The sequence below is a fragment of the Peromyscus leucopus genome, chromosome 3, assembly GCF_004664715.2.
Source record: "Peromyscus leucopus breed LL Stock chromosome 3, UCI_PerLeu_2.1, whole genome shotgun sequence".
NCBI classification, from domain to species: Eukaryota; Metazoa; Chordata; class Mammalia; order Rodentia; family Cricetidae; genus Peromyscus; species Peromyscus leucopus.
This window is the reverse complement of record NC_051065.1, coordinates 62,057,628-62,071,915: the sequence shown is the minus strand read 5'-3', so window position 1 is coordinate 62,071,915 and position 14,288 is coordinate 62,057,628. Positions and strand designations below refer to the sequence as shown.

Genomic DNA, 14,288 nt, shown 5'->3' with positions numbered 1-14,288 from the left:
GTACCTGAGGAGAGAGGTTTGGCTGATGACGTAGAGGTGTCAGCCTGTGACTTCCTGTGACAGTGCAGAGGTGTCAGCCTGTGGTGACTTACGTAATGACTTTACGTTGAAGTTGTTGAGAAAGGACCGGACAGTTTCTAGAGAGGATGTCGTGGGACTGTGGCCGTGGCGGTGTCTCACCTCGTGGTGTTGAGGAGGCAGAGAAGAGCTGGACTCTCAATATTCCCTTCAAGGGTACACAGCCAGTGACCCTTCTTCTGTTAGACCCACTTCCCAATGGTGCCACACACTGGGCGCCAGGTCAGTAGCACATAAACCCCTAGGGAACATTTATGATCCAAATTAACAATCACCCCAAACAGAACCTGGTCCCCATCACCCACCAGCCACTTCCCATCCCTCCACTCCTAGAACCTGGCAAGATCAATCCACGTGGCATGAGATTTTCTCAAACGTGTGTGGCCTTGTTCTTTCATCTTTGGAGAAGTGTCTGGTGGGGCCTCCTGCTCATTTGTTTTTTTCGTTCAAGATTCAGAGAGAAAGAGAAAGAGGAGAGGAGAGGAGAGGAGAGGAGAGGAGAGGAGAGGAGAGGAGAGGAGAGAGGAGGAGGGAGGAGGAGGGAGGAGGAGAGAGGAGGAGAGAGGATATTTACGTGCCCCACATGCATGCAAGTGCCTGCAAAGGCCAGAAGAGGGCCTTGGATTCCCCAAAGCTGGAGTTGTAGGGGGTTGTGAGCCACCTGATGTGGATGCTGGGAACTGAACCTGAGTCCTCTGAAAGAGCAACCAGTGCTCTTAATTTCTCGAACCCCTCCTGTGTGTTTTTAATTGTGTTGTCTTTTTGTTACTGGTTTGTAGAAATTCTAGACGCTGGGTATTTTGCAGATAAATGACTCGCAAATATTTTCTCTGCGAGTCATCTTCACTTTTTTGATGAAATCCTTTGATGCACAAAAAAGTCTGGTTTTGACGATGACCTTAATGTGCTGCTCCTGTAGCCCCTGGAACCTGTTGGGATGGAGGAAAGGGCAGGATGAAGGAGGTGGGTACCAGGGATTGCAGTTTGTTCTCAGAAGTGTGAGCCTGAGATGGAGATGGCGGGGCCGGTGACACCAGTCTTCACTGAGGCCCAGGCAGTGGGGATGACGTTGCCATGGCATCGGTGGCTGATGCTGTGCAGCTCATGGGACGTCTCTGACACATCATCTCTTCTCATCCCTGTGAGGTCTCCGGATAAGCCAGGCCTGCTGTGCAGTCATCTGTGCTACAGGAGAATTGTCGAAGAACCCTTTAAATCGCTCAGATTGCAGGCCTGTGAGTGGACCCAGATTTCTCTCAGGGGTTGCATTTGACCTGAGAAGGGCAAACCTTCCTGTCTACCCCCTCATTTTATCACTTATTTCACTTTGAGAAGAAACCAAAGGCAGCCATTGGTTCAGACCTCACATTCTGAACTCCTGTTCATTGAGTTTCCGAATGAATGGGTGCAGGAACAGTTGGGGTCCTTCAAAGGAACCCCAGGTCCCAGAAAATGGCATCCCTGCTCAGGTTCCTGGCAGGTGAGGTTAGGCCAGCCAGATGCTGGCTCTTGGCCGAGCCTGGGAACACATAGGTCTTCTTCCCCCTGCCACAGCTGGGGTGCATTCCTATCTTACTTTGTTGCTTTAATCAGAATATCTGATGTTTGACCTTTAGATCTACCGCTCCAGGGCCCTCTGAGCCCAGGATCTGTCCTCTGGGCCACAAAGCAGCTGATCTTTGTCCTTCCCGCTTGTCTTTGGACCTTTGGAGCCCTAGGCCTGATGGATGCCTGTCAACTCCAGAATACAGGAACCACAGAAAGAACTAAGTAAGGCCTCTGAGAGCCCTGCATGGGCACATGTAGCCCCTTCAAGACTCAGAGATCTACAGATTTTGTACTTCCTGGCTCTAACATTTTAGCTGAAAATAGTTATTGCTGTAGGTTTTCACTTCTGTGTGTGCATGTGTGTGTGTGTGTGTGTGTGTGTGTGTGCACATGTACTCCATCTATCCCTATCTGCTTTATTCCCTTGAGACAGGACATCTCACTGAACCTGGCTGGGGCTTGGTGTTGGTTCAGCCAGACTGGCAGCCAGCAAACCCCAGCCATCCTGTCTCTGCCCTCTTGGATGCTGGGGCTGTAGGCATGCACAGCCACACCTGGCTTTTTCTGTGACTTCTGGGGACCCTAACCCAGGCCCCCACGCTTGCTTGCATAACGAGGACGCAGCACCTCTCTGTGTCTTTAACAGCAGGCTTGCGTGTGGCCGCTTTGGAATCTCAGTGGGCTTAGATGTCAATGGTGCGAGCTGAACTGGGTGAACTGAGTTTGTCTTTGCCAAAATAAACACTCTCTTGTCACTCAGATCCTCCCAACTCCGCTTCCCCCAGGCGCCGCGAGGCAAGGTGTGACCCTGAGTGTGCTGGGGTGACTCGGAGCCACATGGTTGCCTGCGTCAGGTGGGGAGGGCCATGCCTCAGAGGTGTGACTCAAACACAGTCCGTGAAGAAGGCACAAGGGAGGCCCCAAGGGCGAGTTCACTGAGAACTCAGTGCAACACAACCTTTAGAACTCCCCGTGAAATATGACCCGCTGTTTTGCAAGCGTCGAGTGCTCTAGCCAGTGTACACACAGCTCCCTGCTCCAGAGGGATCTGCACCTCACACCCCAAGCTTTGGCTTGGCAGCAGCCTCTCAAGGACCTGGGTGCTCGTCAGGCCCTGTGAGGGTCACAACCAGGTTTTGTTGGTGTGTCCTCAGTTACTTTTCCTACATCCCGGCAACAGAGAAGCAGCTGCTGGGTCCTAACTGTCCCTGGACAAGGAAGCTATGGAGTGGGTCAAAGATCCCAGCTCTCTTCCAGGCCACTCTGGAGTCCTGAAGGCGCCTATGAACTTCTGTCCCTGACTGTCCCTAACTGAACAACAGCAGCTCGCCGCCTCCTCCCAGCACGGTGAAAACACAGGAAAGTGCTTTGGGGAGGTCTCTCCACATAAGCTGTGTGAACACGCTTACCAGGCATCCTGTGACCTCCGGGTGGGGAGACCGGCCCTGGAGCCTGTGGATTTCAGGCTTCAGCAGCTCTGCACTAGCCTGAGAGACCCCCTTCTCCTCAATGGATCAAGGCGCCCCTCAGTGAGATGCTGCACCCTGAGTCTCAGCTGCTTTTCTCCCCTCTAGGTCCGTGTGACAATTTTAGTGGAATTTATCAGGACATCCAGAGTAGCTTCCGTGGTCATGAGGGTTTGAGGGCCTTTCTGAAATGGGATTTTCGTCAAGTCATCTCTGTGGGCGTTCCATGGACTTACAGGTAGCAAGAGAACGAAAACGTCCCCAACCATGTCGTCAGATGAGACTAAAGCTCTCAGAGTCCCATCCACTACGCAGTCGTGTGGAGGGGTCCTTGCGGGCCCAGGTGGAGGGTGGGTAGCCACTGTGGTATCCACAGCAGAGACTAAGGGCCACATTGGCCAGTTCTGGATAGTCCCCAGCCTCAAGTCTAAATATGCCCAGCTTACTGTACAGCAGATGTCTTCATGTCTTAGCATGTCTCCTATGTGTGGGAACATGGCCAGTCACCATCAGGAGCCCTCCCAGGACTAAGTAGATTATTTGCATGGTTTAGGTTACAGGATCACCAGGGAGCTCTCGGGACTACAACAGTGCAGAGGTGTGGCCTGTAGTGTGTGCTGTCCCCAGAGCACGAGAACACCCCTCGTACATGCCCTGGAGTGCGTGCGGGACCGAGCCCCTCGCCCGTCTCCGGCTCCTTTGGTTGCCCGTCTGTGACTGTGACCTCTCCTGCCCCAGCACTGCGCTCTATTGAACAGCCTGGCTTCTAACTGTTCTGCTCGAACAGACCCGGCGGCATCCATCACACCTATAAAAGCTGCACCTTCGCGTTAAGACCACCTAGGCCTGTGGGCATCCTGTGGCCCACTGCAGTGCAGAGCGGAGCTTGACTACAAAGGTCAGAGAGCTGTCACAGTCCCTTCCTGGGCTCCAGGACAGTCAGCCTCTGCGTGCTCCAGGGACAGGCCGTGCTGTTCCCAAGAAGCTCCACCTGCTTCCCTGGCCCCACTTCACGGCTGCGGAGCCATCTGCAAGGACTCCATCAGCATGTGCCTGTTCTGTCTCTCTTACGGGATGGGATCCCTGAGCACAGCACTGTCAGTCAAGCTGGAGAGAAAAAGTAACATCCAAGGTAAAATGATGGTACAAGCTGGAAGGGTGAAATATCCCGGGGCTGTGGTCTTCCATGCTTTCTAAGCTTTCTTGTTGCTGAGTGCAGATTTATAGCCGGAAGTCTAAACTGATAGCAACAGTGAGAACACACGTGAATGTGTCCACGAATGCCCCCACAGTCCAGTCATCGCTGCGTTTTTGTGTCCAGTTGTGGATTTCTGTGTTGCTCTTCATTTGCTGTAAAGAGAAGCTTCTTTGATGAGGGGGGTGAGAGCTACAGTTATATCTAAAGATTTAGAGCTAAGAGCTGTGTGTGTGTGTGTGTGTGTGTGTGTGTGTGTGTGTGTGTGAGTGAGTTTTAGGGGGGTGGTGTCTAGGTCCATCCATTTACCTGCAAATTTCATGATTTCATTTTTCTTTATACCTGAATAGAATTCCACTGTGCATACGCACCACACTTTCATTATCCAGTCATCTGTTGAAGGACATTTCGTTGTCATTTGTTTCCCGGCTATTGTGATTAGGGTAGCAATGGACATTGCTAGAAAGTCTCTGTGGAGTATGATGTATGGCTCCGGGTACATGGTGGAGGGGGGGGGGGAGGTGAAGGCCAGAAACCCAGGAAGTCCGCTGTGAGACAGTCTCTTCTAGAAATGGCTGCATAAACAAGACAGGAACACTGGCAGTCTCAAAAGACATGCTAAGGGGGAAATTTCACGGGGTCGCACTCCCAGACAAAGACTGCTGGAAGAGCCAGAATTAGCCTCTCCCAGGGATGAGCCCTCTTATTGGTGACGCCACACAAAGTGGTCGTACCTAAAACCACATCCATGCACACAAACATGGCCTCAGCAAGCTGTATTTACCTGTGTGTGTACATTCATGTGTTGTAACAGTAAAGAGAGAGAGGCTATCAGTTCGAGGGGAGGAGGGACACGGGACAGGTTGGAGGGGGAAGGGAAGGGGACAGTGATGGAATTCTATTGTAATTACACATGTGTTCATTTTTTAAAGAACACATATTAAAGCAAACCTACAGTTAGGGCTGGGAAGGCGAGCCGGTGGTTAAAGCTCTCGCCGTGCAAGCCTGAAGACTGGAGTTTGGATCCCCAGAACCCCTGTAAATGCTGTGGGTGTCCTGGCCTGCCAGCAATTCCAGCCTCAGAGGGCGGAGACAGGATCCCCAGAACAACTAGCCTGATCGGTGAGCTCTGGGTTTGACTGAGAGACCTGTCTCAATGAAGAAGATGGAAAAGGCATTGAGTGTGGTTCCCAACACCAACCTGGGGCTTTTCTATGCACACACACAGGCGCACCCACAGGCATGCAAAATATGCAGACGTGGAAAAAGAGACGTGATTTCAACTACTTAGCATTACCCCTCTCTCCACATCTTGTAGCACTGATGTCAGAATGGCGTCCTGTGAGGGCATCTGCTGACCCCCACCTCACTCCTGTTCCTGGTTTGTGCCATTCAGGACTGGAGTTTTTAAGGCGTGGTTTAGAAAGACCTGGGCCGCTTTACTACAGTTCCGTCCTGTGAGCTCTCCCATCCTTCTTTTCCATCCTTCCCTCTCCTAAAACCTCCTTAGTGTAGACATCCGTACCAGGCTGAGCCTTGCCTCCTCATCCCTGCTCGGTAGCAGCCAGTGACCCTGAAGGACACAGGGGATTCTTTTTTCCCTTTCAGCTGATTGGTCACATTCTTAAGTTCCTCAACCCCAAACGCTCCGGTGGGTAAGTTCAGAGCGAAGGGCAGAACTGGGCAGCCACAGGGAGTCCCGGTCCCCACAGGCAGAGTCTATTCCTCTCCTGGGCTTTGTCACCTGGAACCCCCCAAGTGACACAGGCCGTTCTTCTTGGCACTTCAAACACAGGGTTCACCTGCAAGTCGGTCAGCACTCCTGACATGTCATGGGCTCCCATGGGGACGCACATCAAGGTTTTCAAGATTGGCTCTTTTGCCTTTAAACTTGGAGGTCAAAGGTGACTGTGAAGAATGTAGACTCTCGGATATTCTTTCTTCCAAGGAGCTCCCTGAGGCAGGGTCTGGGGGAGTCAGGGAGGCTTTGACCGTGGACCCTGATGTTGGATTGTGTGCGTGCAGGAAGAAGTATGGCACAGAGAGAAGACATGTTCAGAGTTCTCTGAATCGGGGTTCAAGTCCACGCCCCCTGCCCTGGCTTGTCAGCGTCTGACCCCACCAAGCTGCTGCTCTGACTCTCAGCTCTTCGTCTTTAGAGGGCACGGCTGTTGGTACCTGTTCTTCAGCCTCGTAGGGACAAAAGGAAATGACAGCCCTAACGCTGCCCCGTGCCTTGCTTGGCTTGTAAGGGACTCCTGGTAAATGGTAGTTATTATTTTGATAATGAAAATACCGTTCTTGGAGAACAGGAGTGTCTTTGAGTGGTTTATAGTACCCAAATCCGCTCAATCAGCAGCTGCCCAGAACATTCCCCCTAAGTTTAATCACCACCTGCTGAGTGAGTGTCCAGATAAACGCAAGTCACCGTGCCTGCCTCCATTGCTGATTGTTTTCCTTATAAACTGAAACGCACCTGCTTTTAGGCACTAAACTTCGAAATATTTCTTTCCATATGCTCAGCTTATTTTCTAGTGTAAGAATGCTTACCTTGTTGGCTGGGGAGATGGCTCAGTCACTGTTGTCCCGAAGGCATGAGGACCTCAGTTTGGATGCCCGGAACCCACGTTAAAAGCTGGACCAGCCCCATGCTCAGCATCCCCATCCTGAGGAGTTGAGAGGAGAGTGCCCTGGGCTCAGGGACAGACCCTGTCTCGAAAAATAATGCGGAAAGCAGTTGAGGAAGGCAGCCCACGTCAAGCTCTGGGCCCCACACATGTGCACACACACAACATCCCCACTTGTGCATGCATGCACACACACATTAAAAAAGAACATTACAACATCTTTTCACATCATCTTTTATTAAAACATGCCTCCTCTTTATATGTGTTCAGTGGTCCTTCCAGATAGATCTTTGCATTTTGCTACTTATTTTGCTTTATTGGGTTGTTGTTTGTTTCTTTTTTGCATTTTTGTTTGGGGATAGATCTTACTGTGTAGCTCAGGCTGGTCAGGAACTCACGATCCTCCTGTCTCGGCTTCCCCAGATTAAAGGTGTGTGCCCCGACCCCTGGATCACTATTGTTTTAAGTTGGAAAAAAAAAAGTTTAATTTTTGTTTTAAGCTGAGTTTATTTAAATTCTTAAAAACCTGAATGTGAAACTCTAAAATCTACACACACTTCATCTTTTGCAGAGTTTAGTCACAGTAAGTTTGGGCCACTGTATTTTGACTGCAGAGATACCTGCTACTGAACTAGAGGCCTGGCCAGACTGAAGGACTGGCTTCTGGTGGCCCACGTACTGAACCGGCTGCACCTGCAGCTTAGAACATCTAAAGTGTGCCCCAAGGGTGGAGACCAGCCCAGCGTGACTGGAACAAGGGGCTCACATGGGGAAGTGGGTCCACCCCAGCAGCTGGGCTGGGGCTGCTTCCGCAACCTCGCAGCATCCAGTGCAGCCCTGAGGTCCTGCAGTCACTCGGAGAGATGAAGAGAAGCCGAGGCAAAGCTTCCCCATCCGCTGTCAGTGAGAGGATGCTGTCAGCGAGAGGATGGTGTCAGCGAGAGGATGGTGGGGCCGCCGTGACAGAGACAGGCCCGGGGCAGGAAGGCAAGGCAGGCAGGACATGGGACGAGGCAGGGCCTGGTCCAAGGTCATAGGCGGCCACTCCACAGCTCGAGGGCCCCACAGGCGTGAGGGAGCAGATGTGTGTTCCCTGTCTGCTCTGCACTGCAGCCAAAGGGAGGCCCCGGGGGCGGCTGGTCTAGGGCAGGAGCTGAGATCCCGGGGTCCCTTCCTCCTGCTTCTTCTCTCTTGACCGTGACAAACACCTGACCGGGGCCACTGAAGGGAGGAAGTCTTTCTTTTGGCTCCTAGTTTCAAAGGGATTTCAGTTCATCATGCTGGGAAAAGCGTGGCAGAGGGGAGGGGAGGCCCCTTTTGTTAACATGGCCTGGGCAAGCAACAAAGCGGGTCAGAACCAGAAGAGGCTCGCCCCTAGGGACTTAGTTCCTCCAGCTAGACTTGGGACACAGAGGTGCTACAACTTCCTGCAATGGTACCACTAGCTGGAGACCAGGTATTCAGTCATGGGCCTGTGAGGGACAATTCACATTCAGACCTTAGCACATCTGCCGTACAGCATGCTGGACTTGCCTCAGCATGGCCTCTCCCTGCATGGCGGAGGCCCTCCTTACAAGGCTCCCTCAAGTTTGTCCTTTTCCAACCTGTTGCTCCAGCGAGGGAGCAGTCATTTTCTCACAGGGGCTTCACAGCGAGCAGATGGAAACCTGCAGCGTTAAACTCTGCCCGAGAGAGTGGTAAACCCACAAGGAGCAGCCAGGCTTGAACTCACGGCGGCTTCTTGTTTGTTTGGGTCCCCATCCGGTCTCCCTAAACCCCCTCCTTTCCAAATGCCATATTAAATAATGGAAACCACGCAGACACCAGTGCAGCTTTTGAAGGCGACAGCATCTAAACAGGGAGAGGAGAGGACCCAAGCTCACCATCCTCAGCACAGGGACCACTTACTAACTCTCGGGTGAGCAGTTATTTGGGGGCGCATGCGCACAGATTTCACTACCATTAGTTTAGATGATTGGAACTTGGTTTCTAAATACTATATGTGTGCAGTGTGACAGTGGGTTTGTGCATGTGAGTGCAGGTGCCGATAGAGGCAGAAAAAAGAAAAAGAGGGGGGCATCTGATTTCCCTGGAGCTGGAGTAACAGGTGGTTGTGATCTGCGCGTCATGGGTGCCAGGAACTGAACTCGGGTTCTCCGAAAGAGCAGTCCAAAGTACGTACTCTTAACCACTGAGCCATCGCTCTACCCCAGACCGTCAGAACTTGAAATCCTGCCATGACCTGGTGTCATCCTGGCTAACGAAGGTGGACACTGGGTCCCGCGGAGGGGAAGAGACTTTCTCAAGGTCACAGCGCTGCCTAGTTACAGGGCAAGTAACTTTCTTTAGTAAAAGCTATGAGAAAAACAAGTTTGTTTTTCTCTCGTTTTACCCTCTTATTTACTTATGACGCAGGTATGAGCTAAAGGTTTCGTGCTTTGTCAGCGCAGACATTTGGTCTATGGAAGATGAGGTTAGCATTCCAGTCTTGTCTCTGTCATTGGCTGCAGGAGCTTGGATGAGCCACAGCCCATCCTGAACCTCATTTTCCCCCGTCTACAATAGGAGGAGTTGAATAAAATCCCCTCCAAAATCTGAGTTCTGCCTTGCAGTTCTTAGCAAGCCAGGTTCCATGCTTGCCTGAGACGTCTGCTGAATCCTGGGGCTGTCCTATCTCTCCTCCAAGGTGATCTTGCTGTGTGCCCTAGAAGAGGGCCAAAGGAGCCAGCAGAGTCTGGTGCTCTCGGGGCTTCTCCTCGGGCAGCCTCCGGAGCCTTCTAGCTCTCAGAGCTCCGGAGCACATGCATCAAAATAGTTGTGTGATGTCATGTCATAATGGGAGTGTGCTCTGACCAATGGGTGCCAAGAATTGTCTGTTCGGGGTGGTTTCCTTTTACAGCCTTCTTAAAGAGACATCACGCAGATCTGCACATGACTGGCAGGCGAGTGCCGCCTCTGCCTACTTGGGCCCCCCTCCTGCTTTAAGTTGAAAGAGAATAAATAACCGGGAACTTGTCGGTGAGCCGGTGACCTTAACTACATAAACAGATCCCCTGCAAGGTTCTGTTCAGGGCTCCGGTGGCTTCTTGCCTACTTAAGGACAGGCGAGACTGATACTCTGGCTGCCGGCAGAGGAGAGGTACAGCCAGCTGGGACTGCGTTCGCTCAGGACTCTCGGAGACTGCTGGGAGATTACCTGTGGCTGCTAGGCTGGTCCTGGAGCAGGGCCCTCGCCTCATCTTAATCTGAGAGATCTTGGTGAGGACACTCAGACCCACAGGCTGGGGCTGAGCTTGATGCCTCTCGGAGCGGTGGCGAGCTGTGACTCCCAGGTGCCCTGCACCTGCCAGCTGATGCTGCTCCCCTTCTGGTGAAACCCCTCTTCCTCAGCTGAGGCTCATGCTGGTTCTTCAAGTCCTGATATGTTCACCTGTCACTGCTCCTGTGGCCACAGTGACTCATGAAGCGCTTTGGGAGTCTGAGGGGCAACAAGAAACCCAAGGACCAAAACCGAAGCACCCAGCGGCGCCAGTCGGAACCCCACGGTCTTTTTGGTAGGACCCTATCTTCTCTGTTTCTCGGATGATCCCACGCTGTGTGTGTGTGTGCACGTGTGTGCCTGTGTACACCTGTGTGAGTGCGGCCAGCTGCTGCCTCTTGCTCTGGGCATAACCCCGAGGCAGCGGTTCAGATAAGAGGATGACTACTATCTAATGGCCGTGCTGCTCCTAGGGACTGCCCGGCCCACATCATCGCTCTTCCTCAACCTGTCTTCCTTCTCCAGCCCACCTGGCTCCGTGTGGTTTAGGGATCAGTTGAAGTTGTTGCCAGTTTAGGAAAAACCGTGGCTTAAGGAAGATCAAGGATGAGTTGAAACTATCAGCTTGTACTGTTACAAATGGTGTGTGTGTGTGTGTGTGTGTGTGTGTGTGTGTGTGTGTGTGTAGAAACCTGTCTGTTAGGAGGAAGGAACTCCCATCTCCTTGGTCCCTTGATTGAAGGTAACTTGGGAGGGAAAACACCTGCCTGTTGTGTGTCCCTTGGGGAGGAACCTGCTACCTGAGGTTCAAGGGGTCGAGATCCGCACGGCTGGGCAGGCTGGCCACACATCTAGGGTTCATTTCCTGGACCTGCTGTGGGAAGCTTGTGTGCTCTGTTCATATGGAGCTGTACAGGTGGGGGCCAAGTTTCTTTACTTCCTAGAAACCTGGATGATATCTGACCAGTCAACCTCGGATGGCAGCTGTCATGTTTTAAGAGTCTGAGACTGGGACTGGAATTGTGACTCAATTGACAGAGTGCTTGTAGGCATGTGTGAAGCCCTGGGTTTATCCCCAGCACTGAATAACACTGGGCGTGGTGACACACACCTATAATCTCAGCACTTGGGAACTGGAGGCAGGAGGATCAGAAGTTCAAGGTCATCCTTGGCTACAAATCAAGTTCAAGGCCAGCTTGGGCTACTTGAGACCTTGTCTCCAAAAAAAAAAAAAATGTAGAATGTGACATTTCAATTGGTAAACATTTGTCACGGGTATAATAGTATGGTTTTTGACAGGACATCTGAGCAGTAAATATAAGATATATATTTACATCTGATGCATCAGTGCTCTAGAGAGCCCCAGTGCTCTGAGGAGGGCCAGCATGGGCATGGGGATTCTTGGAGTCAATGAGTTTTTGGTCTCATGAAAGAGAGAGAAAAAAAAAAAAGGAACCACAAAGTAGAATCCCATTGAGTGCCAGGGTGAATTTACAGAGGGATGGGGCACCTGTCCCAGCAGGGAGGGAGGGAGGGAGGGAGGGAGGGAGGGAGGGAGGGAGGGAGGGAGGGAGGGAAGGAAGGAAGGAAGGAAGGAAGGAAGGAAGGAAGGAAGGAAGGAAGGAAGGACTATCCGAGCCAGAGAGTCAGTGATTCATTTTAGATAACAAAGAAGTAAATGCTCATTTACCAAAGAGTTAAATCTGACCCTGTTATTGAACGAAAAGCCTAGTTTTGCGAATGGGGATAGGCATGCAGACCTGTTATTAAACGCCTGGTGTGTGCCAGACAGTGGTTTCTGCCCTGGTGTGTGAGAGCTGGCTGCCATCCCATCTCCTAAGCTACCGAGATCAGAAATAATATTTTCATCTCCACCACGTATCATAAGAGCTTGCCTGCAAAGGCTGCCTCTGCCCTCGGGGTCAGGGACATGGGGGCTCTCAGAGCCTCCCTCTGGAGCTTGGGGCACAAGTGCTGGCCTGCAGCCCTGCTCAGGCGGCTGTCAGGAGCCAGGGCTCTGGGCTCTAGGTTTTCCCTTTAGTTAACATCCTTCTGAGCAATGAGCTCGGCAGCTCCTCCATAATGTCAGGTCTGGACCCACTGAATGAAAGGAAAAGGCCATGCACTGTGGAGGAAGCTTCCTCCCAACTCTGCTTGACCTACCCAGCCCACTCGGTGAGACCATTCAGGTCTCCACCCAGGATTTCCTGGTCTCTGAGGAAACATGCCCCCCACAGCTCAAACTGTGATCTCCAGCCCTGCCCTTCTCTGCTTAAAAATGATAGCTTCAGAGCACCCCTTTCCAATGGGGTCACTCTGGCTGTCTAAGAAGTGCTGCTTTTGGGGTAGATTTTATATCCTTTCCTCCATGGGGAATTTCACACAAGCCTTTTCTTCTATGGGAGTTTGAGGTGCCTTCCTGTTACTTACTCTCTGGGTCCCCAGAGCAAACCTGCCCCCTCTGCCCCTTAACTCCCCTCTGCAGCTGGGCAGTTGTCTCAGTTAGGGTTTCTGTTGCTGTGATGAAACACCATGACCAAAAAGCAAGTGGGAGAGGAAAGGGTTTAGTGTATGTCCATCATTGAAGGAAGCCAGGGCAGGAACCTGGAGTCAAGAGCTGATGCAGAGGCATGCTGCTAACTGTCTTGCTTTCCGTGGTGGTTCTTACAGAACCCAGAACCGCCAGCCCAGGGATGGTACCACCCATCAGTCACTAAGAAAATGCCCTACAGGCTTGCAGATGGGAGTGTTTTCTTAACTGAGGGTCCCTCCTCTCAAATGACTTTATAGCTTGTGTCCAGTTGACATAAAACTCTCCAGCACAGCCATCTTCCACAGAGACTGTTAATCCTAACACCCAGAGCTGCTCCCTGTGGGGACAAGATAGATGGACTCCACTTCATCCAGTGTCTTCCCTGCTGTTCTCCAGTCAGATGGCATGCCTTTGCCTCACACACACGCACACACACACACTCTCTCTCTCTCTCTCTCTCTCTCTCACACACACACACACACACACACACACTCACACATACATGTATGTCGGTTCACGGACTTAGCGGCACACTCCACTCTCACACATGCACCCATGCACGTGTGCACAGCCACTCACCTCCACACAGCTGTCCTGAGGGCCCCGTGGCTTTCCAGAACAACTGAAAAGGATCAGCAGAGGGCTCAGGTCCGCCCCGTCACAGAACCATTGGCATGAGGCTGTCACTGGAGAGCTGGCCACCCGAGCCAATGATGGAATATCCCCTTGGACCGTGCTGGGCCGTGGGGCGCTGGGCCCAACTGAACACCGACTGTGGCCGCAGCTGCACAAAAGCGAAACTCCCACCCACACGGAGTTTCGTGCTGTGCGTGCTAGACAAAAATCTCCATGTGCACCTTCCTTTGGTCTGTGCAGTAGAGAGAGGTCCAGATCGTGTCAACAAAGAGCGTGTGCGGATGACAGCAGCGACAGAAGGGAGATTAGGAGGGACAGTGCCATGCAGCCTCATTTCCGCCCGCATCCTTCTGCTTCCCTGTCAGGTGCTCTCCCCTCCGCACGCACGCACGCACGCACGCACGCACGGGCCCTGAGTGTCCTGAGTGAATTTGCTGTAAATACCCCAACAGAGTTCTTAACTTTTCATAGTGGAGATTTTCAGTCACGCACAGAAGAATAGAGTGGTACCCACTTCCAGGCCCAGCCACCGCCCGTTTCCTGCCAGTTCCACTGGATCCGCTTTGTGCCGGCCCCTCGCTCTGAGGACACAGGGACATGCAAAAGCCACTCCACGTACAGCCCCACGAGAGCAGGCAAACAGTGAGGGTCTTTGTGTCATGGTGGCAAACTGTACACAGCACAGCTTTGCTGCCGACCACACGGCACTGTGTGACTCGGTCACATTAAAGATGTTCACACTGTTCTGCCGCAGCCACTCCGTCCATCCCGAGCTCCTCACCGTTCACCGAATTCTGCACCGTTAAACTCCTTCCCCACCCCCGGCCCCGGCCGCCCTCAGTTTACTCACTGCTCTTTTCAATCTGACAGCTCGGGGCTCCTCCTAGCAGCAGCATCATGGGAAGGGTGGCCCAGTGGATAAAGCACTTGGAGTGCAAGCTTGAGA

General features: G+C 52.3%; 1 protein-coding gene across 8 annotated transcripts in view; it reads left to right on the top strand.

Moving 5' to 3' along the window:
• Positions 1-14,288, top strand: part of Prkag2 (protein kinase AMP-activated non-catalytic subunit gamma 2) — a 264,212-nt gene that overhangs the window by 99,984 nt on the left and 149,940 nt on the right. Inside the window, exon 1 of one of the 8 annotated variants that reach the window (XM_028879515.2) lies at positions 8,663-10,468. The exons of 6 other annotated variants lie outside the window; for them this stretch is intronic. In XM_028879515.2, the coding sequence (XP_028735348.1) occupies positions 10,375-10,468 (94 nt within the window). In that variant the 5' untranslated portion in view covers positions 8,663-10,374. Of the gene's footprint in view, positions 1-8,662; positions 10,469-14,288 lie in introns of those variants that run through there. One more of the 8 variants, XM_028879516.2, reaches the window with a different exon arrangement.